This window comes from Acomys russatus, chromosome 11, assembly GCF_903995435.1.
Source record: "Acomys russatus chromosome 11, mAcoRus1.1, whole genome shotgun sequence".
NCBI lineage: Eukaryota > Metazoa > Chordata > Mammalia > Rodentia > Muridae > Acomys > Acomys russatus.
The window spans coordinates 54,106,182-54,133,446 of record NC_067147.1 but is presented as its reverse complement, the minus strand read 5'-3'; the positions used below and the strand labels follow the sequence as shown (position 1 = coordinate 54,133,446).

Below are 27,265 nucleotides of genomic sequence, written 5' to 3'. Positions count from 1 at the left end.
CCAGGAATGGTTGGCAGCTTTAGACCCCCTTTTCTGCTGGATGCTGGTCACTGAGTCCTCTGACAGAGTCTCCTGCTGCCAGCTAGTGCTCAGCTTCTACCCCACACCCTTCAGGCACAGTTCTTGTTGCTGCCTGGGCTGGGAATCATCTCTTTCCTATACCTACCCTTTCTCAGACAGTTCCAGGTCTCTGTCTCAGCTGAGCTAGCATCTCTGTGTCCTTTCTCTGTCTCCCTGGGTGACATTCTCTCTTCTCTGGGCCTGTGGACCTTCAGTCCTCCTCTGATGGCTGCCCGTTCTCAGAACTACGCTAGCATTCCACATGAGGCTGTTCTCGGTTGGTAGGGAGGTTGCTTCTCGGTCCTGGTGTCCTTCAAAGCCCTGGTGGTTTTATCTTTGTTGTTTATCAGCTGAGCTCTGTTGAAATGATTAGTAACATTTAATATTGATTTATAATTTTAGTATAAATCAACAGCTACTCTCTAACCAGTTATATACCCAAATAACCACACAGAGAGACTAGGATCCATTTAATCAGCCTAATGCACAATGCTATTCAGTAATGACTCTATCCTAACCCTCCAAGGTAGTATAGTCTCCTCCCCTTCAGACTCCCCACATTATGCTTGCTTTTTACTCATATCCCCTAGGTCTAGCTCGTTCCTCCTGGCGTTTCCCAGTCTTCTCCTCGTGTCTTCATCCTGTCCTTCTTCCTGCTCTTTCTCCTCAAACTTTTGTAGAGAGGGTGTGGAAAACTTCGATCATCATTAAATATATTGCAAGCAAGTCCATGACAACAACAGCCAAAACAAAGGCAGAAAAGGTCCAAGTGCCCTCTGCCATGGCGCTTTTCATGTTAAGTGTAGTTCCAGGCCTAGCTCTGTCGAGAAGGCTGCTTGCCTCCTAGTGTCGCCTCTCCAACCCACCATATGTCCATAGTGGCCACTGCTCTGTGGGAGCTGAGCCCCATGGGCAGCAGCAGGGAGCAGCGCTTGTGAAATGCATTTGTTTGTCTTTGGGTCCCTGTTCTTTGGCTAAGAAACTGTCTCTCACCTAGGACTTCTCAGGCTATAAAACTTAGATTCAAGCCACGTGTTGTTTGGCCATTTGTTAAATAATCATTTTGACAGCGCTTGTTAGGTCTATATAGTCCTGGAAAGGCAACTGTCTGGAAACACAGTGGCTCTCCCAGTGAGCTTACTGTTTAACCCCACGCTCGGGTAATGGTGTTGGTTTCATGGCTTTGCAAGGTAGAAAATGAGAGTATTTAGTGTTTGGCAAAGTCCTTACTTCCATAGTCTGATTAAATTATAATGACAAATATCACTTTAAGAGGAAATGTAATTGTTTCATTTAATCGATGTGGTTATTACTGGCACAGCAAATCTATCAAGTGCTAGAGTGAGTGATAAATTCATGCTAATATAATTTGTACTGTACTGTTGTTGGTATCAGCCTTCCCTGGCGTCAGTGTGTGCGCTGTTGTTGTTTCCTCCCAGCGGGGCAAGCTTAGAGACGCTCTAGAAGGGGGATTCTAAGACTCGGAACAGTCACCAAGAGGAGCCCCAGAGGTGGAGAGGGTACCAGCTCCTGGGGGTGTCAGTCAGTGCAGTGGTCTCTTCCTCTACACTGCAGTCTTCCTGTTCTCCCAGTCACGCATGTACCTGCCTAGGCACGAGAGGCACAACTCCGCCTAGTGTGTGCATGTCTGCTGGCCCCACCCCCACCTCTCCATGGTTAGTTCCTGCCTCCCTCCTCAGTGTCCTTTCTCCTCTCTGAGGAACATAGAGTCTCCAGGTGCCTTCATGCCTTGTCATATCCTTCATCCCTGGCCTGCATGTGATTTCCTCCATTCTGTTTGGTGCTACAGGTGGTCATCTGCTGGCAGCGTTCAACAAGTAGCCGTTAGCTAGCCCTGTAGAAGCTGCAGATAATGCTCTGTAAACCAGTTGTCGTTTGAGGCATGTTCCAAAGTTCCAGTGCTGGTTTTTTTCTAATACATATTTATTATATGTTTTCTGTACAGAAGGAAACTAGTATAATGGTTTTAACTGCATAATTATGTGCCCATCACCAGCTTAAACTAGATGGGCATTGGCAGTCAATGTTGCTCTTTGATAGCACTCTCCTCATACACTGGCAGATAAGATGCCTTCTCACCTCTACTGTGAAATTCTGTCTTGTCTTTATCCTCACTTCCATGTAAGCATCTATCCACGTGCCTGTGGTTTGACTTGCTGGAAGTAGACTTTAGGCAATGGCGTTATCACACATCTCTTCCGTTTCTCCTATGTGGTTAACTTGGTAGATCTGACTCTTACACACCTGTGTACCCACAGCTTAACCCACCTTGTTGGGTTGAGTTTGCTCACATGTTATTTGGTGCTTGGACTGGTCCTCTACTTTTTCATTATCTTGACAGATACATTCGACATTTTGGAGCAGCCATCTAGGTAAGAGGAGAGTTTGTGGTAGGGCAAATTCTGTGTTCTGATGCTTTCACACATGTAGTTTAGTCAGATAGTCTGTTTCTTCTGAAGTCTTTATAAGTCTGTAATTTTTCTTGGCATGTGTTAGTTATACTTAACTTTAAAAAGTTTTGGAGGTAAAATTCATGTCATATGTTTGGTGTTGCTATAATTTGAAGCGGTGGTTTTATGTTGTCTGGCACTTGATGCCTGGCAGTGAGTGTATATTAAAACTTATGGCACATAAAACAGCACTGTTTATATCCTCATGACTGGGATCTTGTGCCCAGGGTACCTGGTTCCATAGTTCAGTGTGCTGACCTAGAAGACTTCTGTATTGATGTGGCTGGCCATCTTTCCGCATGATCTCAGCACATGGCATGCTTAGACCTCTTCACACTAACTGACACCCGTAGAGACAATCCAGGAGAAATGGGAAGTGGGAACCTGCTACCTCTTTCAGGCACTGGCTTGGTGCTAGGCAGTACCATGCTCACTGAGTTTGATAAACAGAGTGGTCACTTGGCCTATGGGACTTACAGTGGGGCAAAGGTCTCTTCCCTCAGAAAGTGGTATTTTATTTCCTGTGGCTCTGTGCTGTGTCCGGGTGTCACTGGGGAAGCATGCCAAGGCTTACCCTCATGGTCTCCTCTCCCATTGATTTCTGGAACTTGGTGGAGATGGGTTGTGACAAAGTGAGGCAGCTCTGGGAAACAGAGGCCCATGCCAGGATCTTTGTATGCCCTTCTCCCAGGCCTGGTGAGGTGATGAAGGAACAGTTCTGGGCACTTGGCCTAGATGCCTTTGTGCTGGCCTGACTCTGCGACTCATAGTCCTGGGTCCATAAGGCATCTATGAGGAAGCTGCTGACTTTGGTGTAGGGCTGCAGGAGGCACAATGGGGAGACTTACAGGCAGGCTTTTCCTCATCCTGCCCCTCGGGCGACCTACAGCAGTGCCCTGATGCCAGGGAACTCTTGTGAGACTTAGGAATGGAGCTGCACAACATGCACTTCATTTTCACTCCTAGCAAGGATCTACTCAGAAGCCTAGTCACCTCTGAGCATAGCTCCCCAGACATCTCATAGGAGCTCTGTTGTGTGCTGAAGAAGTGCCCTTAACAGTTTACCAGCTGAAAACACACTGAGGAGACATGGGATGCAGGTACTAATTCACAGTTCTCAACCTCCAGAAGCAAGGCGGTCACCAGAGTGAGGGCTGGGCACGTGTGTTCTGTGTCTGTACTCACACACATGTATTTGCATGCATAATGGATAAGCACATTTTATTTTAAAGAGAGCAATTTTACTTGAGGCCTCCTTCCTTTCTAGCCCTGGCGTTCTGTTACGGTAACATGTTCACTGACCGGTGGTGGGCAAGTGAACCAAGGCCTGGCTGGTTTCTGTGCATCGCCTTTAAAAATGTACAAGAACGTACTTAAAGCAGTATAACCTTATATATAGAAAGAAGACTTTTAAAATTCAGAGTACTGAGCACATGCCTGTAATCTCAGCTCTGGGGAGGTGGATGCAGGAGGATCTCAAGGTCAAGGCCAGCCTACCAACAAGAACGTTGTTAGAGTTCATTCCTAAAGTGCTGGGTGGAAAGCCTTTAACACTGAGCTAAGTAAGTGCCTAGTGATTGACTCTTTTATTACAGAGTGACGTGTGTCAAGCCTGACATGGAGAACTCAAGGTGTGGCTGAAGGAAACACGTCAGCCCGGTGCCTCTCATGGCTATGTTAGCACTGCTGAGCTATGCTCTCACTTTGCTTGCCCTGAAGTTTTACCTCAGGATTTGAGCCAAAATAAAAACTAAATAAATTTCAAGGTAAGTGAAACCATTTTTAAAATCTCAGAAAATCTTACCAAAGATGGCTTTTGTGCCAGGTGTGGTGGCTGAGGCCCGAATTCCAAGCCCTCAGGAGGCTGAGACAGGAAGATTAAAAGTTCAAGGTCAGCCTGGGATACATAGCAAAGTTTAATTAAGTCCTTTGGCTTACTTTTGAAATGCATTTCCCTGAATATTCTCAGCACAGATTGTTACTCTGAGTTTAATCTTTCCGTGGCCACAGATCTTCTTTATCCCTTGAGCTGTCTTTGGGGCTGACTCTGACTTCCTCACTGTTGATAAAGTCTGTGCCTTGCACCTGGCACTAAACAATATCTCATGAGAGCCTTTTACCATTTATCACCTTTTTTCCTTGAACTTCTTTGGTGTTTAGGTTTTTGTTGTTGTTGTTGTTTTAAGATTTATTTGTTATGCATACAATATTGTGTCTGCATGTATACCCACACACCAGAAGAGGGTGCCACATCTCATTATAGTTGGTTGCGACCCACCATGTGGTTGCTGGGAATTGAACTCAGGACCCCTGGAAGAGCAGCCTGTGCTCTTAACCTCTGAGCCATCTCTGCAGCCCCCTGGTGTTTAGTTTTTATGACTGTCAGTTAAGTTGGCATCTGCTCCTTCCTGTTGGGGTGCTGAAGCTCCCAAAACGCTGCTATGAAGGCTAACTCGGTTATGGCTGCATTCTAGAACATGAAGGTTAAAAGTTTCTTCTTAGTGTTGATGGAAGGAAAGATGGGAGGACTATGGCTGTCGGAGGGTGCTCTGTGCATGTGGTCCTAGCATGTTCCTGGCTTCACTGCTTCCTCACTTACAGGCTGATGTCAAGGGGCACCCTGGGACTCTGCTGCACCCATGTGGCAGCTCCAGCGCAGCCCTCCACTGAACATCAAGAGCTGGCATGCACTGCCAACTGGAGGGCCTTGGGTAGCAGTTAAGGTTGAGGGAGTAGCTAAGGATGTACATGTGGGCAAAGCAGAACCCCCCCCCCCCTCTCTCTCCCTCTCTCTCCTCTCTCCGGAGATCACCATATTGGGGAACAGCAGTGGGGTCGCTTCTGACCACTGGGTTTTGAGTTTGTGCCAAGAAAGGCTCCACCGGTTATTTCTGTGCCCACAAATGTCCAGAAAGGAACTTGGGGCTTTAAAACCGCATCTGTGTGATTTGCACTGATGTTGATCGTTGCCTTTTGTGGCGCATAGGTAGGCAGGCAGGAGGTGGGGAGGACAGAACCACAGTCACCTTCAGAACTGATGCATCAGTAGGAGGTAGAGTTTCCTCTTCCCTGAGAGCCTGTCTTTCAGCTCCATTAGATTGTGAGGTGAGTTTCTCTATAACCAACAGTTTCTGCGGGACCCTGATCATCCCAGAGCTGCAATGAGTCTGAAGGGATTCAGGCCTCATGCTGCCACTATGAGCTCAGCTAATGACCATCGACTTTAAAATGCCACAGAAGTAAGGCACTACATCGATCCTGTTATGTATGTGCAACAGCAAGATGGGTTATTTATATCCTTTGCACAAGTAAATTGTTCTTTAAAAAAATACAAGAAAGTCAGGCCACAAGGAGCTAGGTGAAGCATTGCTGAGAAAGCAAAGCTAGGGGCGAGAATGATAAACCATCAGCAGTGGGGAGCATGTCTCCTCCTACTGGCTCTTTGTGAATAAATGCTAGCAGCAGTATAGAAATTGTGTGTCACTTTTATTTCAGATGATGTGAGCTAATTTTGTCAACAGTTTGGTGTTTTGATATTTTATTCAGTCTGGTTTGAAGTAAGAAAATAAATATGTAAGCGTTGGGCTAAAACAGTCCTTCTTTTTTTCACCACATCTACTTCCTAGCAGGTGCCCTCCTCAGACAGGCATGGCACTGGGAGCTCTGCATCTAGTGCTGGCAGCATGGCTGCACTACCTCGGCCTGGTCCTGAAGAAGTGCTGTGTAGCTCAGGGATACTTTTGGTGGAGGTGTCCAGTACTCTGCCTGACATGGTGACAGGTCTTGTGTGCACTGCTGAAGCACATGGTAAAGATATGTAAGCATCACTGTGCTTGTATAAAAACACACAAATAGGTCTTGGTGTAGCTCACTGTGGACAGCTTTTGGTGCATGTGTTAGTCACGGTTCTCTAGAGGAACGGAACCAATAGAATAAACATCTGTATATTAACAGGCATTTCTTAGAGTGGTTTACAGGCTGTGGTCCTGCTCATCCAACCATGGCTGTCTCCCAGAGGAAAGGGAGGCTGGAGTCCCAGAGGATTCCTAGAGAGCTGCCGCTCTTCAGCCTGCGTTGGAGTCCTGAGGAAGTGGGTTCTCACACCTGCAAAGGAATGCCTCAGCAACAGGAGAGATGACAGTGAGGGTGAGGGCAGGCAGGCAAAAAGCAGAAATGTCTTCCTTCCAGGTCCTTTTATGTATTCTGTCACCAGGATGGATGGCCCAGACTTCGAGTGGGCCTTCCCACCTCAGTTGATCCACTCAAGAGAATCCCTCACAGGCATGGTCAGCTGCTTGGTTTTTGGTTGATTCTAGACATGGTCAAGTTGACAACCAAGATTGGCCATCACAGTACAACACACAGTTCTGTTATGAGAAGGTCTTGCTCATTTTCTGAAGTCCAAAAACCTGAATCACTGATGACCAAACTCGTGTACCTCCGTCTGCTGCCACTGCTGGGCTCCACTCTTACTGGCTGCTTCTCACAGTCCACCTGTCTGCCTGAGTGGTGACTAGTCCACAGAGGTCCGCACGAGAACCTAGCCTGTGTCAAGACAAGGAACATCTCCAGGGACTGGTGCTCCAGAGAACTCCAGGGACTAATACAGGAACTGCCAGGGCAGTAGTCAGGAAGGTGAATGAAAGCTCATCAAGGAACAAAGCTCCTATGCATAAGATACTTCCAGATCTTACCCCAGGAACCTCTTCACAGGCTGCTTTATTATTTCCTTCCAAATACTCTTTATAAGGAATTGGAAGGCTGATAAGGTAGCTCAGTAGGTAAAAGTGCTTGCTACCAAGCCTGAAAACTCAAGTTTTATCACTGGGATATACACAGTATAAGTTATCTAACTAACCCCATTCCTTTGATGTGTGTGAGGGTGTATGCATGCTCGGTGGTAAATAGCATAGGCTGATTACCCAGAGGGCCTGAGTTCAATTCCCAGCACCCACATGGTGGCTTATAATTCTATAACTCCAGTTCTAGAGCATCCAGTATCTTCTTCTGGCCTCAGTAGGCACCAGGCTCACACGTGACGTATACACCTACACGTAGGAAAAACACCTATACATATAAAATAAAAATAGAAAATACAATAACTGTGAATAAAGTATTTCTCTGAGTTCTGGGAGCCTCTTTGAGGTGGGAGTTGAGAGAACTCTGACTTGGAACTATCCAGATAGAAGTTCCAAAGGCCTGAGCTTGAAAGCCTGCCTCTCCTGGGGACACAACCCATAGCCATTGGAACTGACACACTTTGTGTAGACAGTTTCAGGACCGCACTGGATCAGAGACACTGGCAGTTCAGGAGCTGGTTACTTGCTTACTAGTGGAAAGAAACCATCATTTGGGGGCACAGAAACAAACTGCTGTGAGAGTTGCACAAGACAACAGTGCATCTTCTTCAAGTCTTATTAATTTGCCCTTGTTTATAGGAGGCCTTCATGCACCAGAGTGGATTGGAATTGCTGCAAAGGACAGAGAATTCATTGCTGTCTGTACTGCTTTACAGGGAGCTGAGATTGCCTTCCCAGCAGTTTCTAGCATCCCAGAGTTTTAGAGTCACTTATTTGCCATTCTATCTGTAACTAGAAGCTAAACCCAAGAAATATATCCTTACCACACTTCCCGTGATGCAACCATACTATCTCCTTAGGCTTTCTGTGCCAATCAGCCACCTAAGCAAAAACCTTGACCTGTGCCTGTTGCTCCTGGGACCCACTGTGGGACTATGAGTACCCTGAGGACACAACCCATCACAGGCAGCGACAAGAGCAGGTCATCTCACAAGACTCCATAACTGAATAAAAACAACAGCCACCATAGGCAGAGAAAAGAGCAAGTCATCTTGGGAACCCAGGGCATCAGAGGAAAGATCAAACTTACTCACCTGGCACAGGTAATTGTTAATGAGAAAGACTGGAAAGAGGCGGGCTCACTGCAGCCACCAGACAGTGGGAGGCTCCAGAAGAGGAAGGCAGGGGACCAGACAGGCCTCTGGAGCTAAGGAATTGCTTGGCACAGCTCAGACTTTCCTAGCCAAGTTGAAAAATGTAATAGGTGTGCTAGTGTGATGGAAGCCAGTGGCAGGTGTAGCATGGCCCCAGGGAGTGCTAAGAGCTCTGTGGGCCATCATGGATGGCCCAGTGGAAACTGCTGCCCCGCCTTCTCAGGTGGTTCTTGGCACCAGCAACCTAGAAGCCTAGAAGCACCAGCAACCTAGAGAGTGGGGATGGGAGCGCCTATGCAAGTGCCTAGGGTGGGGCACAAGTTTATGGAGAGATTTAGAAAGACTTTTTTTTTTAAACGTATTCCAAAAATGTACACACTGCCACCAAGGGAGAGACACCTTTCTCTTGCCCTCTGCAGTCACCATCCATGTCCCAATAGGTATCCTGGTTCATCCTGGCCTCAGCACATCCTGGCTTCAGGAAATATTCATAATATTCTACATGTGTAGCTCCCAGTCCAGGTACCAAGCTTCAATCGGCACCCACTGGGTACCATCTGCCCCAACCCCAGAGCAGCTCTCCTAAGTGCCCTCTTTTGGACAGCAGGTGGTGCTGTAGGATCGCTGCAGAGAGAGCAACACGAAGTTGAGTCAATCCAGGAACATAGCAAGTACACTGAGTTATACTCCCTCCTTTTTAACATGGAAAGCATGGACTTGCTACTCCCAATGAAGGGTGCATGTGTTGTTGCCACTTATTTTTATAGACATTGTGGTGTTTTAAGGAGTAACCTCAGAGCTAGTGTACTTTTGCTATAGTTGGACAGTGTTGTTGCATACAGAACCTGAGTCTCAAGGTTGGCATGCTGGGGTGACTCTGCACCTCAGCCACTGCAGGGCCTCAGCAGCTGCTGGGCCTGCATCAGCCAGGACTTTTAGTGCAGCATTAACCCTGACAGCTTGAGAGCCTCTGAAGCTGAGGCATGCCTGCCAGTGCTGAGCAGGTGTGCTCTCCCAGGTAAACCAGGATTTGTCCCAGAACTGCCTTCTTTGATTGACAGGTGAAGTCTCGAGGAAGTAAGAAAGTGAGTGCTTTTACACAAGCCTGGCGCATTGGAGGTGGAGGAGCCTTTGACTAGAGTACAATACCATAGTGATTCATGCACCTATGTACATTGTGGACTGCACAATTCCATTTTAAACAAACATAGCATGAATGTCTGTAAAACAATTAATTGGTGGGTCTCTTGGTCCCCTCACACAAGCGTCCCAATGCCTCCTTATTGAGTTGGGGAGGTTTAATTGAGCTGGTCCATGAAGGGACTGGTAGTGTGGGTGAGGACCACTGCCCTGGGGAATTCCCTGCTCTATCCCTACCTCGCCTCACCCTCCCACCCCAATCCAGCCTCCTGCAGTGTTTCTTCTTGCTCTGCCTAGCCCGTTTATGTAGGCCAGTCTGTACCTCTACAGCTGAGTTCCAGTCACATCTCCAGTATAGGCTTTCGTCTTGATTCCAGACTTAGACCTGCCTCACTGGGTCCTCCTGTGGATCTACAGACACCCAGTTCCTGATCCTTTGCCCTGTGGCCTCTCTCTCTGTTCTCCTTTATACTTATTTTGGATTCCACGCTCCTACCCAGGAAACCCATGGCCATACTTCTGAGCACCATGGGATGCTTACTTCCTGCTTCTTGAACTGCGGTCCCCACATCCTGCCTTTGTGTTCCTGTGTTAAGCCTTACCCCCGACTGCTCCCTGCTAGCCTCCAGCATCCTTAAAACTAGGTCAGAACCAGATGAAAACTCTTGGTAACAGTCCCTCTACAGTCCCCTCTGTTGAGTGGTTGCCACTTTCCCTAGGAAGTCCCACATGCTGAGTCCATGGATCCTTTCTTTCATCTCTGGTTAGCTGCTTAGTGGTTGGGCCAGTGCCTAGCCTGCCCCTGGGCACTGCTTGCAGATTGCATGCTTGATGCTCATAGCCAGCTCCCTCACCAGCCTGGGGGCTACTTCCTTAATGTCTTATCAGACTGGAGAAACTTTATCCCATGCTGACCATCCCAGACATCTTTCTACCATCCACAAGGCATGCTGTGTCATTTAGTCGTCTGGCGTTCCCTGTGCATCCTTCTTGTCCTTGTTTGAATGTAGGTCTCATGAAAGCAGCCATGCATTTTTGTCTCCTGATGTCTCTCGAGCACTGAGAACATCCTGAGCTTAGTAAATAGGAGTTAGATAAGGGGTTATATTTCTGGCTTTCTTATTATCAAGTACTTCTGACATATTTTAATACTATATTGAAGAGAGGCCAGGGAGATGGCTTGGTGGTTGCAGAGGACCCAGTTTTGTTCCCAGCATCCATTGGGTGACTCACAGTCATACATATACAGGGTATTTAATATCTCCCTTCGCCCGCCAAGGACATCAGGCACACACATAGATACATAAACAAATCTAAACATTTTTCCAAATATTATATTGAAGAATGTTACATTTTCTCACATGTTGACTTTATATAAATAGCCAACGAATAACTGATTCAGAGTTTATAACTCAAACTCTTAAAGAGTAGGAGAATACTGAGTGTGTGTGTGTGTGTGTGTGTGTGTATGTGTGTGTGTGTGTGTGTGTGATGTGTGTGTGCATGTTTAGGGGTTCACTTAAATTTCCATATCATAGTTCATTATCAAAGGCAGTCAGGGCAGGACCTCAAACTGCAGGAACCTGGAGGCAGGAGTTGATGCAGCAGCCATGAGGGGTGCTGCTCATTGCCCTGTTCTCCCTGCCTTGCTCAGCCTGCTTTCTTACAGAATTTGAGAACATCATCCATGCTTTGACACCATCCATAATGGGCTAAGCCTCGATTACTAATTGAGAAAATGTCCTTCAGGTTTGCCTGCTTACATTTTCTGGTGACATTTTCTCAGTTGAGAAATGTCTCCTCTCAGATGACTATGGCCTATGTCAAGTTGACATAAAACTAGCTGGCACAACTTGTGAAAATGTGTACCGAGTTAAATAGGATAAGATTATGCCATATTAGTCTGATAATAAAAATAACTATAACCCCATAAAAGAGGCTGGAGGGTTAGCAATTGTGGCAGAAGCAATAAAAAACAAACAAACACCACAAAGAGAATATGTGTGTTGGCACCTGCCTGTAATCCCTGCACTTGGGAGGTAAAGGCAGAAGGATCAGGAATTTACTGCCTGCTTTGGCTATATACCAAGTCTGAGGCCAAGTTTCAGGCCAGCCAGGCTCAAGAAGCCATAGTATAATAGTGGAAGCTCAACTGCCTTCTACTACTGTAGGTAAGGGGAGAAAATCCAAATTTTGGAATTTCTTCCTTTCTTTTTTTCAGAGAAGGAGCATTAAATATTTACTTCATTAGTTTATTTACAATTGTGTCTAGTTTAAGAGTTCAAGAGTTGCCAGGTGGTGGTGGCACACACCTTTAATCCCAGCCCTTGGGAGGCAGAGGCAGGTAGGTCACTGTGAGTTCGAGGCCAGCCTGGTCTACAAAGTGATTCCAGGACAGTCAAGGCTACACAGAGGGGGGAAAAAAAAAAAAGAGTTCAAGGGTTTAACCCAGTTTTCAGATCACATCTCTTAAACATTCTTCATCCTGATAAAGGATTGGATTAAATACCTCGTTTTTTATTTTTATTTTTTATTTTTTTTAAGTAGCTGGTGCCTTACTATAAAGACAGGAGCAGCAAATCCAGTTCCAAAGTACACAGTCTTCATAGCCAGAAACCGCCACTTGTTTTCCAGGGACAATGGCAAATTTTGGAGTTTCTATGGCAGGCCTTAGAGCTGGAAAGTATGGGGCCTGACAGTAGTGGGTTTTATCAGCCTGGATTATTAGGAGCCAGTTAATGTGTATGTTGGGTAGATGAGACTTGCTCTCTACAACCCTGGGCAAAGTACCTCTTAAGTGATCCCAAGTAAAGAAGGCCACACCTTATAGTTTTGAAAAAGAACAGTCCTAATCCACCTCTTTGTAAACAAACAAACAACAACACATACTCACTGGCCCTAGACATTAAGGTCAAAATGTTTTGAATTATTTTATGTGTATGGACTTTTTGCCTGCATGTGCACTACATGCTTGCCTGGTGCCAGCGGAGGACAGAAGGTGTTAGGTCTTCTAGAGCTGGAGTTACAGATATCTGTGAACCACCATGTGAGTGCTGTGAATTAAACCTGAGTCTAAGAAGAACAGCCAGTGCTCTTAACCACTGAGCCACCTCTCCTACCACAGAAAATTCTTTAAAAAAATAATTAATATGGAACTGGAGAGATGGCTCAGAGGTTAAGAGCGCCGCCTGCTCTTCCAGACATCCTGAGTTCAATTCCCAGCAACCACATGGTGGCTCACAACCATCTATAACGTGATCTGATACCGTCTTCTGCAGATAAAGCACTCATATACAATAAATCAATCAATCAATAAATAAATCAATAAATAAATCTTTTAAAAAAAATAATAATAATTAATATTAACTTCTGGCTGTGGTGGCACAAACCATTAGTGCTATCACTTGGGAGACATAGGCAGGTAGTCTCTGTGAGTTGAGGCCAGCCTGATCTACATAGCAAGTTTTGGGACAGCCAGGGCTACATAATAAGACTCCAAAGCAAATGAACAAATGCTACTAATTAATTACTTTTTTGAGAATGTCATATGTGAATACTGTATTTACATCATTCCCCCTCCCTCCATCTCTTTCCATGTACCCTCTACCCCTGCTATTTCAAATTCACAGCCTTTTTCTTTAACTGTTATTGTTTTACACATACACACACACATATAAATACAACCTATTGAGTCCATGTAGTATTGCTGTACATATATGATTTTAGAGCTGACCACTTGAGATTGAATAACTGATTGTGGGGCTCATCCCTGGGGGAGTTTGCTCCTCCCTTTCTTGGCAGTCATTAATTATGCATAGTTCTTCATCTGGGGGTGGGGCCTAGTGAGATTTCCCCCATCCATGTTGGCATGTCAACTGGTTATGTCACTCTTCAGATTTTGTGAGAAATACTTTAAAGAGTTTTATCCTAAGTGAATAGTCTAGGAATATTAAGTTTTAGTCTTTACTATGAAGACATAGTTAAAAATAAAATTAATTAGTTTCTAGGAATGTCAAATACCAAATGGTACATGCCTATTTCTGACGACATTCCCCTAAAGTTAAATAGTGACTTGTGAAGACACGCAACTGAAGAGGAAGACAGAATCACTTTTATAGTTGGAAAAAGCTTTGAGCTTTATTTATTTTTTTTTAACATTTAGATTATTTTATTTTAGTTATTTATTTGTGTTTGTTTGCCTTTCAAACCAGGGCCTCTCTGTAGTCCTGGCTGTCCTGGAACTCTCTCTGTAGGCTAGCCTCAAACTCAGAGATCTGCCTGCCTCTGCCTCCAAAGTGCTGGGATTAAAGGTGTGTGCCAGCATGCCTAGCTTGAAGTATTTTTTAAAATTATACCCAGAAATTGTCAGAGACACACACACTGGCTCACTAAATTACGGCATTCTGCAGCAGTTTTTATTTTTTCATGAATCAGACTACTGTTTTTATGTTTCTCTTAACTAATTCTAAAGATAGAAGAAATTGGAAGGCAAGAAAAGAAGAAATGGTATACACAAAAGCTGGGATGTATATTCTGCTCAGGAGACTGTAGGATGACTTAAGATAAATCAGTACGCACTAACCACACCGGTGCCACCAGAGCTCTTCCTGGCCATATCCCTCAGTTTCCCATAGCTCTCATGCCACAAGCCTTATTAAAGCGCTAGAATCAAAAATCACACTGACTGTCAAGAAGGCCAAAGATACAGCAGTCATGGACCCGAGGGTGATGGGCCGTGCACTGGTTTGTACTATCACATGAGATAAAATGTCTGCTTTGAGCAGACAACTGCACACACCACACCATTTTACTCACTGTCACCTAAAGATAGTGTGTGACTCCATATAACTGAGTGGAGCCAAAGAGCCTTCCCAGGTCCTTATTACAGTAACTGGGGCCACTCACTTTCCTTCACTGTGGTTTGGTGCTCATTCCTGTAGTTGCTTTGGACGCCATGGTGGGAGCTGCATCTTGTACACCTGATCTTCACTGTGAGTTTGGATGTCCAGTGGATAACCAAGCACAGACAGGTGACCACAGCCATGATTTTTGTCCTCAGTGACTTGTGAAAAGAAACTATAAAACCTGTCATCTAGGTTGGAGATGTGACCAGATGTTCTTCAAAACAAGTCCATCTGCTTCCAAGGCCAGGCATCCTGTGGGCACAGTAAAAACACAGCCACAGCAACAGCTTAGGTACCTTAGAGCTGTAGGATAGAGCTATCTCACCCTGGTTCTGGTGTCCAGGCCTGTGAGACCACCTGACCTCTCCATGGTGCCTCTAGGTGGCCCTGCTAACTTTTTCTTCAGCAGCCCCTCCTACCCATGCTGACTGCCTGGCATGAGGCCTAGTGAAGTGGCAGGCCTGACAGACAACCCTCGTGGACTAACACTGGAGACATGGCAGTGTTGCTACCAAAACTATCTCTGTGAAAGGGTTCCTTGGCTTCCTGGACATGGAACAACCTTAAAGATGTTTCCCCCATACCCTGTCTCTCCTTAGATGTATTATTTGCACCCCAGGGACTATCCTCCATTCCCAAGTGCCCAAGGCTGTGACAGACTCAGGGAGCACAAACAGTATAAAAGGCATTAAGGCTAAATAATTGCTCGTAGGATTGGGCTTGGCACTGACTGCTCCTGCCTACTAAAAACCCCTCTTCATATCTGTGGAGTGGCTACCTCCAGTTATGGGTTGAAAACGTTTGGGAAAAATTGCATCTGGGCTGAGCATGTACAGACTTCCCTTGCCGTTTCTAAACAGTATAGTGTGGCCACTATTCATACGACAGCTGTGTTGTGCTGGGTATTAAAGGTACTTGTGAAGTGATTTAAAGTCTGCCTGAAGATGTGCACTCAGGTCATGCAGATACTGTGTCACTTATGTCGGGGATCTGAGCATCTACAGATTCTGGTATGGGGCCTGGCATCCTCGCTCAATCCCCAGAAGACAGAGATACAGCAGCCCTAGAATGATGGGTAAGAGTCCTGAGTGACGGGAGCTTCATGGGTGGGTGGAGGCCAGGTGAATGGGTTCCAGGCTGGGTTCTCCTGTTAGTGACACCGAAACACGTGCTAAGGTGGTTTGTGCAGGACCTAATAAAGTGATGGAAGTATGACAAGGTAGGCACTGCCTTCCTGCCTGGGCTCAGGAGTATCAGCTGTGTGGTAACCTCTGTTGCTCTGGTCCCTAGGAGTCCAGGGAGTAGGAACAGTGCTGGCTTCTGCCTGCACCAGCTAATTACTGCAGCTCCCTCTGAGGAGCTGAGCTGTGCATCCTCTGGTTCGGTCTTCCCCTGGGAAGCATGCTTCTCATTCCTGCTGGCCACCTCAGGCATGGCTTAAGAGCTTGAATCTGTTCTTCTCTGCCACTCTTCTATCATTCCTTTACCCTGCTTTACAGCTAGGGCTGCACCAGCCTTGTCTCTTCACATCCCACCCTCCTGCCGTTCCACTATAGGGTACAAATGGGGATTGTGCATGACTCTCAGGATGAGGTCTAAAGCATTGCTTCAGCTGGAAGAGCCCTTTCAAATCAGGCCCTGCTTGCCACCCACCCCACTAATTCACTTGTGCCATCACAGCCTCAGCCTCACCTTTCTGAAGGGCTCTTGGTTCTTGGGTTTCTTAGCAGATACTTCACCCTCCACCACTGCCCCATCTTGGAAATGTCTCCAGAAGCATTTCTTCCTGCTGTGTTAAGAGCATAGATCATATAGAAGCTAAGACTTCGTGATGTACGTGAGCCATTGTCATCTGCCAGCAGCAGGGGCATCTTCGGGACAGCTGCTTCTTCCCTGGGCCTGTTGTCTGCAGCACCCATCCCTGGCATGGACCTGCTGTAGCAGGTTGGAGGCTTGAAATAAGAGTACAGTGAGGACAACATAACCTGCTTAGATTTTTAAAGTACTTGAGTCAATGTACTACCGACACAGTGGTTCTGTTCTCTGACAAATATGCCCTCAAAATGGAAAGAACACGAGGAAAGATGAGTTTTTTATGACTGACTGAGTTGCAAGCACATGTATCTGGGCATTCTGTGCAAAGCTTACTCATGTTGGAATGAATAGCGGATCAAGACATGATGATTTTTGCTGATAGCATTATCTAAAGGAGTGCTGGCAGCCATAGCCTGATTTTATACATTTTGAGAGGGTTTTTTTTTTTCTTAAAGATTTATTTATTTATTATGTATACAGTGTTCTGACAGAAGAGGGCATCAGATCTCATTATAGATGGTTGTGAGCCACAATGCAGTTGCTGAGAATTGAACTCAGGACCTTTGGAAGAGCAGCCAGTGCTCTTAACCACTGAACCATCTCTCCAGCCCCATTTTGAGAGTTTTTAAAGATGAAAACAAAACAAGTGCCGCAGAGACATATAGCTTTACTGTCTTACTGTCTGGCCCCTATAGAAAAAGTATGTAGGGTCTTGATGTACAGGATTAAAAAGTAAAATGCATAATTGAAAATATGCAAAATTTATGCATATTTCTTCAGAGTATTGTGTGTTTAAGTAAAACAAATTTTTATATTTAAAAAATATTTCATATGGTAATGCTTATAAAATAACTTAATGTGTCAAAATTATTTAAATCAAATTTGTTAGGCCAAACTAATAGTATTGCATAAATATAAAGCTATGGGTAATTCTGTAAGCCAGTGTTCATGTAGTGGCCAGTATGGAGTGGAAGGTGTGGCTTGCATGGAGCATGTCATGCACATTTGAGTGCAGCTGTCAGTATTACACCAACTCATGCAGCTTGAGAGTGACCAGTTGTGAATGGTGCTGAGCACCGCTGCTGAAGGTTTCTGTTATGCCATGCATGGTATAACACATGAGAACTGACACATGTGTTCTCTCTACTCCCCTCTTCCATGTTGTTAATTCTCCTGACAGTTCTTCTGCGAAGCATTTCACGCAGTTCTTTGTTCAGGGACCTAGGCTTGAGATGTAATGATAAGTCTCCCTGCAGTCTGACAGCATATGTCTGTCTGTCTGGAGCAGTTTTAGGGCTGTTGGAATTGTTCTGTGCCAGGATTAATTTTGTAACCTGAGTGACAGAGGTACTCTGTGCTGTGTACAGTGCATATATATTTGTGTACATGTTTTCCTGTACATCTTTTATGTGTAGCTTAAACATGTAAGTTATGGTGTGTGACTTATGTATGTATATATATATATATATACTTACGTGTATGTTATTTGTGTATGCATGTTTGCAGAGTATTGGTCTCTGCTGATTGGAGTACTAGACTAGGCTGGCTCTGTATGTTAGTCCCCTAGGCATGATGGAAAATACAAAGGAGCTAGTATCTTTCCCAATCCTTGCGCTCCCATCATCAGTGACCATGATCTACACTCTTGAAGGAACCAGGTTATCACTGGTCCCAAACACATGAACGAAGAAAGGAGGAGGCACCAGAGAGACTGTTTGAAAGTGGCCATGTCCTGGGGACAGTACTGGGCCAGCCTCACTGGTCACTGGCATGTTCATGACTTCTCTCTTCTCCCTTGTCCACCCTGTCTGCATTGTGCCTTGCAGAAGCCTGTTTTTGCTTTTGGGTTTTTTTTTTTTCCTCCTGCTCTTTTATTGTACAAACTACTCTTCTATTGGTGCTCTTATTCATAATTTAGGAGTTTTTGTTGAGACAGGACTTTGACGTTTGTTGTAAGAGACTGTTTTCCCAGAAAGGTTTGCAGGCACTGCACTTTCCTCCTTCTACCCAGTGCTTAGTGCTGGAATTGGAGGGTTAACTGTCACATGTTACTTTCTGGGTGGTGTGTGAGGAAACCATTGTGTCTTTGGGTCCCATTCAACCCAATCCTGCCTAACTCTCAGGCTTGATGAATGAGCCTGAGACAGAGGAGCAGTCAGTCACTCGCATCCTGCCGGCAGGGGTGGCTGTCGCCTCAGCCTCAGCTTTGCACACTGAAATGATCCTCCGTGTTATTGCTGAGCGACCAAGGGACGCAGAATGAGCTTGGGACTAGCAGGCACTAGCAGCCACTCCTCGGTCCATATGGCATCGCTGGGCTTGGGGACTTTGACCTCAGGCGCCTTCTTCGGCATCGTGGGGCGTCGGTTTAAAAGGAGGCGCAAGAAGCGCTCTGAGAGGAAAGGTAATTACTTGGACACGTAGGTGGAGTTTTCATGTCACACAGTAGTGTCTTCTGGGGTGGGCTGCCTGTGGCTCAACCTTGCTGGTGTCGGTTGCTTCACTGTTGATTTTAATGCCTCTCTTTGGCTAATACTTTATGGGATTTGATAGGGCATGCTGACAAAGGAAGCTTTGAAAACGTGTTTGTAAGTGTGAGCAGAGGTCCTTTTAGCTTCGGTCTACGGGGTGTTTTTGGAAGGATGTTTGCGAGGCTGTGGAAGTTTGAAGTGTTAGCATTGCAAGGCTTTTCTCTAGAGAGATGATTCATAGCAACTGCCTTTCACTGCCACTCTTTATTAGTGCCCTTTTGCTCTAAATTTGCATATTATTCTGGGAGGGTAAGACCGAGGCTGTCACTGTGGAAATATTTCCCTTTTGCAGAAGCAGGGATAAATCCTTCACAGTCAGCACCCGGCTTATTTCAGTACTTAGTTCCACTCAGTGTTTTAAGACACTAAAGTCCATAGTTTTTGTTTTTTTAAGAACAATATTGAAAAGTTTTTATAGTAGTAAAAACATCATGTGCCCTCAAGGGCACAGGAACAGTGTCCACTACTATAAAAATTGCTAACCATTGGCTTGTGGAGGGAAAATATTCCATATAAGCCATTAACAGTTGCTGTCTTCCTATAATTGCAAGTATTAGAAAATGTCCCAGTGAAAAACTGCTCCTAGCTGGGAACAGCTGGCTATGTTGTGTGGCTCACTGCCCCTGCCTCTTCTTTCCCTAGGCATTGCCTCAGGGCTGCCACCCCACAGGATTAGGATATGACCTGTCACCATGACAAGCTCTGTAGCCAACAATGATAATTCTTCAGGAAATAAAATGAACTATAGTTTTTAAAGGATGAAGAAGACATTAATTTTAGAGCTAGCAGTCTTTGTAGTTTGTGCAGTGTAGTGAAAACTGGCATACTTAATAGAATGTTGGGGGTAGGAAGACATCACGGTCCCTATATCCTTGTGGGCAAAGCAAATGTGCTGTTTTTCCTAATATATGTATAGAACAAAGATAGGCTAAAAAAAATCCAATTTATTACCCACTCACACTCATCTTAGTCCAGTCCTGCTGGCCTTTGTGTCTTCCGTTAAGTTTTAAAAGGTAGGTAGTCATGATGCCAGTCAGGAACACAAAAGCAAACTATAGGAGGTGCTAATCCCATAGCGCAGTTTAGAAATGCCACTTGTTTCTCAGACCCTCAGCACAAGCCACCTAGCTGGGAAACTGTTGGGATGCCCAAGCCTAATTCTGACCTCATTCTTTGAACTTACTGCAGGCCCAGCTCAAGGCGTCCTCCTCAAGTACTCTGGAGCTGTGTCAGCTGCAGGAAAAGCTCTGCTGCACGGCTGTCTCCTTCAGGCTACCATCTTAAAGAGCAGAGTGTCACACAGCAGCAGCTAGGCCATGCTTCTTAGCTCATTTTCAGTTACCGAGCAGCCTGACTGTGTGGTGGCACTTGCTCTTGGTGGCTTATAATATGTCTTTGAAACAAATGGAAACATCTTTAAAACCGTGGAGGCTGTTAGGACTGGACATCTAGGTACACCAAGGTTATTTAAGATTGGAAGTGTGAGCTTTTGAAATACTTTAGGGGGTTACAGATCATGTGTAATCAATTGTGTTTTTTTTCCAAGGCTGGGATAATGCTTGTGTTCTACAATTTAGTTCTGTGGTGAAACTGTAGTGACAAGCTGCTTGTTTAACTGTGACAACAATACAGTTTCAGTGATTTTCCCCTCCCTCTTGCATTTCCCGTGTGGCTGCTGAGCCCCTGACAGGACAAACATCAGTTAGCTTGTGTGCAGCTCAGGAGGAGCCACCAACACAGCAAAAAGTCCTGTGGGAAGGAAAGCTGTTTAGTCCTGGTGCTGACCAGGCAAATGCTGCTGGTCAAGGCCTGAGGGGAGAATTTGGCATGGTTGGACTGTGAGGCACATTAGAGCCTAGTCAGAGGTCAGTCCCCAGCCACCATGTAGGTGACTGGTGGGGTGAGCCGAAATGCAGAGGTGCTCCTGTGTTCTAATCCCCACCATCACCACCACATTGTATGAGTGAGGTCCCATATCTCTGTCTTGTCCTTCTGCTTCCTCATTTAGTCTTTTGTTTGTCCCACATGTGAGAACATCTTTAGCCTGTTCCCAGGCCTTCTGCACATATGTGAAGACTGTTGTCAGGTACTTTGATCTGAGGCTCACCTCCTTTGCTTATTTCCAGGATGGAGAAATGAATGGAGTTGGCGCACTGTGGAAATGAGGCTGTAGTTCTGCAGAGGCACACACTCTCTGGGCATGCTGGAAAATAATCCTGAGACTTAGGGCAGGCGTCCCTGCCCGTTGTGAAGAAGACAGCTGGTCATGAGTGATCCCAGGATGCTGTCATGACATCTCCCTTAGTCTCAGCTCTAGTCTGTGCAGTGAGGATCTCTTTCAGAGAGGAAGCACAAGGCAAGGGTTGGAACGTGGGATGGAGTGGCCCAACCCTTCCGTACATCTACCCACCCATCTAACGACGCCCATAGGGAACTTCTGCATACTGGCTTCAGAGAGTTGGCCGTTCACAGCACAGATGTAGGCACGGGATTTCAGTAGTGAGAGTGCTGCTGACTGTCAGCCCTGGAATCTTGTTGTGTGAGTAGGGAGGTGACTTCAGTAAATTGTGGCTGCTCTGCTATTTGTGCAGGTAGGACATTCCCTAGGTTCTGGGAGAGTGGAAGATAATCTGCAATGTCAGCTATGAGAGGGGCGCAAGTATAGAAAGTTGCCACCGACTCCCCCAGCACCCCACCCCACTGAACAGCAGCAGCTCAGATTCTCTATAGTGAGCTGTGCTGGATATGGCATATGTCTCATTGCATTTGTGCTGATGGCTTCATGGCACCAATGCAGACCTTGATGACAGGGCAATGGCTCCTTTCAGAAAGGGTGTACTTTATGGCAGCAACACATTGCAGCCTAGCAGCTGAAATACTGAATCATATATGTGAAGCCACACTTGCAATGTTATAGAAATGGGAACCAGAGTAAATCTCAGTAATGCCAATTCCCAGTGCTAATATTGGAAATGCAGTTTTAGAAACATTTCCGGTGGCTTTGTTCTGTTTAGTTGTCCCAATAGGGAGGAGAGCTAATTAAATATAAGCAGAATATCCTAGATTTTATAGATCCAATATTCATACTTGCTAAAAGCTGAATATGGGTATAGCTTTAACTTATTGTGAGGTTTTTAACTACATACTAAGTATTTTATATTCTGTTTATCACTTTGTTATGGTAAATGTTCTTTCTAGAGAGAATGGTATGTATTTGGTTTTTCCATTTAATTTATAGGTGGGACTTTGGTTTATTATCCCATTTGGGGCCATTATTTTCTTAAATAGAAGCTACAAGTTGAGCTGTTACTTGAATATATTTGTTTAGGGATTATTTCAATTTTCCTGAGATAGACGATCAGACTCTAGGGATCTTCAGGTCATGTGACAGGCATAGCCAGCCTGTGTCTGCTGACTATGGTCAGCTCTGCCCAGGATTCTGTCATCATCAATTTCCTGACTCACCAAGAATAGTCACAGTACAAGGACATGAAGAGGAAGCATGGCCGAAGGCTCTGTGTTGGCCTGGCTTCTTGCTGGAATATGTTTACGTTGACAGGAACACTCACTGTACGCAGGCCGTTCGGACTCTAAATCACAAGGGCCCACTCAATGTGGCCTGCGACTCCCTCCCCCATGAGTAAGGTATGACACTGCTCAAGCCAGGTCAGAGGGCCTGCAGGCCTCAGCAAGACTCAGTCCAACTGTTCCCCAGCACCGCCACCAACTACTACCCTCTGTGCCTCAGGCTGTCCTTGGTATCTGGTAGATGGGGACCTGAGCAGCAAAGGAGAGTAAAAGAACTGGAACATGCTTAATCTTGATTGTGTTAAGCAACTGCCTTTCCCATTCCAGATCAAGGGCCTCAGTTTGCAGCCATACACTGTCAATTATAGACTCAGTGTAAAGGAAGCAGACGTAGCTGGTGTGGTCCCCCAAGGTACCTCGGTCCAGTGAGCACAAATGTGATCAGGAACAGGGGCACCCTGATTAGATGCCACCTTTCTGCACCCTGGGAAGTACCCTGCGGTGTGCCACAGACACAAAGACCAATGAGCTCTTCATGGGCTTTATCGTCTGCTGGCAAAGCAGGTGCTTCGGATGAGAGGGCAGCTGTGTGTGGATCTGGGACACCCAGAGGAGATGCTGGCTCTGGGCTTTTGAGGCCATCAGTATCTACAGTTCCACCGTGACGATAAGCCTGTGTGGCACTTCCTGGGGAGGGAAGTCATGTGTATAGATGGCGTGCTGAATAAAGAAGAGCTGGTGGGACACTCTCGTCCTCACCGTGGTTACATTCTTGGTAAATTCAGGTGATGCTCAGCCACACAGCCCAGGCTGTGTGCGTCCAGGCACCAAAGTGTGTTCACTTAATCACTGTGGCTAGTCCATGTTGGCATGTTTCAGTAAAAATATGAAAATAGAAATAATTGACAAAAGCCATGTTTTCTCTTTTGGTAAAGAATGGTGTGTGGCTGTTTTAATGGCTAGCCAATGTAGAAATAGCAAGCACCACCCAAAATGCAGCTAAGCATCCCAGGAGTTCCTTGGCCCTTCTGGCACTCAGTAGGTTACTTTGAGGAAACAACTATAGCAGTCACACGACAATGGAAGAGTTGGGGACCATGACTGTGGCCATGCAGGTTAGAAATGCACCTCTGTATCTGGCACACACATTGCAAGGAGGTGGACAGAGCTGTGAAGCGTAGAGCTCAGCCCTCACTCAGCCCATCTTCATCAGGCTGTCCGACTTAGGGCTTGACAGGCATGGGTGGGTGCTGGAAGAGAGTTAAGGAGACTAAGCCTGCTTCACTCATGTGGGCTTCAACCATGGAAAGAGGGCTACAGACAGTCTGCAGCTGTAGACCCACTGTGCCTGGGATGGGAGCAGCACCTCGATGGGATGCTAATGGAAGTCTCTGACCTGGGCTTGTTCTGAGAGGAGGCAGAGCCCTGCAGTAATCTGGGGGGAGAGCACTGCAGATCTCTGACTTGGAGAAGTCACATCTAGGCTCCTAAGGATACCTGATATTTCAGAGACAGGGGGAACAGTGTAAAAGAACCAGAAGCCATTGGTGGGAGGTACTCAGAGGCCAAGGAAGGTAGCTCCAGGATGTCAGGTGGTAGAGTTTATCAGAGACTGACTGGCAGATGCAAGCATGGTCAGGGCAGCTAGAAGAATGGCGTGTTCCCACTTCTTGGGACAGAAGGAGGGTGCTTATTGAATACTCATCAAAAATGGCTTTTGTCCTTGCTGGAATGAACCTGGTTTGTATCCAGCTGAATTAAAAGGTGCCAGCACATTCCTGATAACTGACTGTAAGAAGTGATACAGGAAAATAGGTCAGGGTTGTTTGGAGGCTTCATGGCCATTGTGACTCAAGATGAATGCATTAAGTCAGGCTGAGTGCCTCCAGCCTGGGACAAGAACACAGCTAACAAGCCCATGAGGAGAGGTGTGGTAGGGTACGAAGGGATGTGTGTGAGCCTGGGGGCTTGTGCCTCAGGGTATTTCTGGTTTACAGAGAGACCGCCCTGGTTACTGTGAGGGCAGAGGCTGATGGCTTACACCTCTGAGCTCAACTTTGAGAGAACTGGCTGTGTGAGATGTGGCGTAAGAAGGGAAAAACCTGGGTGAGCTGTAGATGTTCTTCTGCCTTAAGCATTTGCTACATGTAAGAGGAGGGACCTCAAGATGACACCAGTGCATATACATTTGTGTTGGTACAATTTCTACCTAACAGAGCACTTTACTCAAGGTCCCTTGGAGCACTCAGCCCTTGACAGGGTCCCTCCTTTCTCAGCGCCCTCCCCTGCAGGCTTTGCCCACTAGTCGCTGAGCACTGTAAATGTAATTGGTATGTGACTGACCCACCAATGACTCACCTGCTGCCTGTGTGTGAGTTTTGCATGATACTTCGTTTTTAATGACGTGGAGGGAACTAGACCCCATCCCCTCCCTGTGTTTCCACCACTTTTATTGTGTGTCTCTATACCTAGCGGGTGTCAGTAACCAGCACAGGTCTTCCTTAGCGGATGCCTCTGGTGGTGCTCTCTGCTGCTGCCCTTGGCTCTTTGTTTCCTGCTCTGACAATTACCCTGTTGACATTCCACTTGGCATGATGAATGCTGTGCCTGGCTGTCCTAACTGTAATTTCCCCATTTGCATTGTGCTGTTAAAACTATTAGTTTAAATGCTATGTCCAATTCTTATTTGCTGACATAACCTACTGCCTCCTCCTCAGTAATACAGACTCTGCAGGAGTTAAACGAAAATCAGGATACGTGGGTGGTTTTCTAGAAAGAAAAGTACTTGAAAATATTATCAGTTGAATATTTTTGGAAACCTTAGTGGTGTTATTTTGCTAGGTGATGTAAAAAGCAAAAGACCTGTCATGAAGTGCTTTGCTTTTTCTGACACTTGGTTAACTTGTTGAATTTCAGTTTGTTTCCTTTAGGTGGTGTGAGACATTTTTATTTTAGGAATGTTCACCTTCCCCCCCCCCCGCCTACCCCCCAAGACAGGTTTTGTCTGTTTGTTTAGCCTTGGCTGTCCTAGATTCGCTTCATAGACCAGGCTGGCCTCAATTTCACATAAATCTGCCTGCCTGTGCCTTCCAGGAGCTGGGATTAAAGGCATGCACCACCATGCCCTGATTTTTGGGAACCATTTTAAATAATCAATTCACATTTTGTTTTGTTGAAGTGGCTATAAAATTATCTTAGAGTTGAGCTCACCTATGTAAAGACCCAACACAAATAATATTTCAAAACTCTGGTTTAAAATTTTTGGTTCATAACCATTTAAAATAAAACCAACAATAGTCATAAAGAGTATGTAAAGGGCCAGGTGTAGTAGTATATACCTTTAATCCCAACACTCGGAAGGCAGAGGCAGGTGATTGCTGAGAGTTGGAGGCCAGCCTGGTCTACAAAGTGAGTCCAGGACAGACACTCAGAGATAGGGGGGAATCTATATTTTTGGCTGGGCAGTGGTGGCACATGCCTTTAATTCTAGCTTTTGGGAAGCAGAGCCAGGTGGATCTTTGTGAGTTTGAGGCCAGCCTGGTCTAAAGAGTGAGTTCCAGGACAGACAGACCTGTTACACCAAGAAACACTCTCAAAACACACACACACACACACACACACACACACACATGAATTTTCTTGAAGAAAAATGGAAATTGATTAAATCCATAATTATTAGTGAGTTTCTTTATGTTTGCCACTTACTGTGTTTGTGTCCATGGTCTCACTCACTGAACTTGGAACTCATCAGTTTGCCTAGGCTACCTGGCCAGTGAGCTCCAGGATCTTGCCAGCACTGGAGTTAGGACACTGTCTGCTATGCTCAGCTTTTTATGTGAGTGCTAGGGATCCAAACTTGTAGCCTTGTGCTTGCATAGCAAAGTGTGTTCTTTACCAAGAGAAGTGTTCCCTAGCCCTCATGTTTGTCAGTTATCTTTACCTGTAATTGCTTTCATATACTTAGAGGTAACATTTTCACTAGCTCAGGAAAAAGATTCTGGTTCTGGTGCATCTTTGATATAAGCAAGTCATGTAGTCTTTTCCCCCTCTTCTATCCCAGAATATCTCTCATTTGTTAAAGGGAGAGGAGCAGGACGGCCTGCAGCCTCACCACCATGGGGGCTGGGGGCTGGGGGGCTGGGGGGTGGGGGATGGGGGGAGGGGTGTGAGGCCTGCTCAGAAGTTAGAAGGGATGTTAATATAGGTTTTTGTGCTTTTGTTTTGCAACATAAGGATCTATAAGTGTGTATATATAAAAACTATATATATATACATAACAAAACTTATTGACCTCCATCTAGTTTAAAAATAAAATATTGCCAATTTAGTTACAGTTTTGTTTGGTAAGTGGTAAGTGCAGATGGTGGCCCATGAGTCATGGGAAAGCTCATTTAGGTATCTCTGGGTAAAGCACCGTCCTTGCCAAACATGGTCTCTGAATGTGTTCTGATTTAATGCTGGGCTGTTCTTTGCTTCCTGGGCATTGATTCCTGTGAGCCAAGGCCCTTCAGGTGTAGGGGCCCTTGAGTCCAGCCAGGAATGGTCCCCATAGGTTACTGTGGCCGTTCAGAGCTGCGGGTTATTCTAAGCCTCCCCCCCCCCCCCCCCCCACCATTAGAATCACCTTGACTAGTGCTGCTAAAGAAGCTGTCAGAATAGTAGCTGGGGCCCCATTAGTGAGTTAAACACAGGGCTCTGCTCTTCTGAAGCTGAGTCAAAAGGTCTTGGCACTTGCTGGCCCCAGCGTTGGCTTACCTCCTCCTGCCCTTGGAGGCATCTTGAAAAATGAGGCAATTATTTTGAATGTTGCTATCCAATAAAGCCCATTCCTGGAATTTTCTCCCTTTGGGATTTTTTGATGGG

The 27,265-nt window shown here is 45.8% G+C and overlaps 1 protein-coding gene across 5 annotated transcripts in view; it reads left to right on the top strand.

The window, feature by feature from the left end:
• The window catches only part of Adarb1 (adenosine deaminase RNA specific B1), a 125,592-nt gene that overhangs the window by 56,142 nt on the left and 42,185 nt on the right, over positions 1-27,265 (top strand). Inside the window, exon 1 of one of the 5 annotated variants that reach the window (XM_051153291.1) lies at positions 4,127-4,297. The exons of 1 other annotated variant lie outside the window; for it this stretch is intronic. Coding sequence is in view for 3 of the 4 variants with exons in the window: in XM_051153290.1 (XP_051009247.1) it covers positions 18,603-18,747 (145 nt within the window). In the remaining variant the exon portion in view is untranslated. Of the gene's footprint in view, positions 1-4,126; positions 4,298-18,430; positions 18,748-27,265 lie in introns of those variants that run through there. 3 more of the 5 variants (XM_051153290.1, XM_051153288.1, XM_051153289.1) reach the window with 3 other exon arrangements.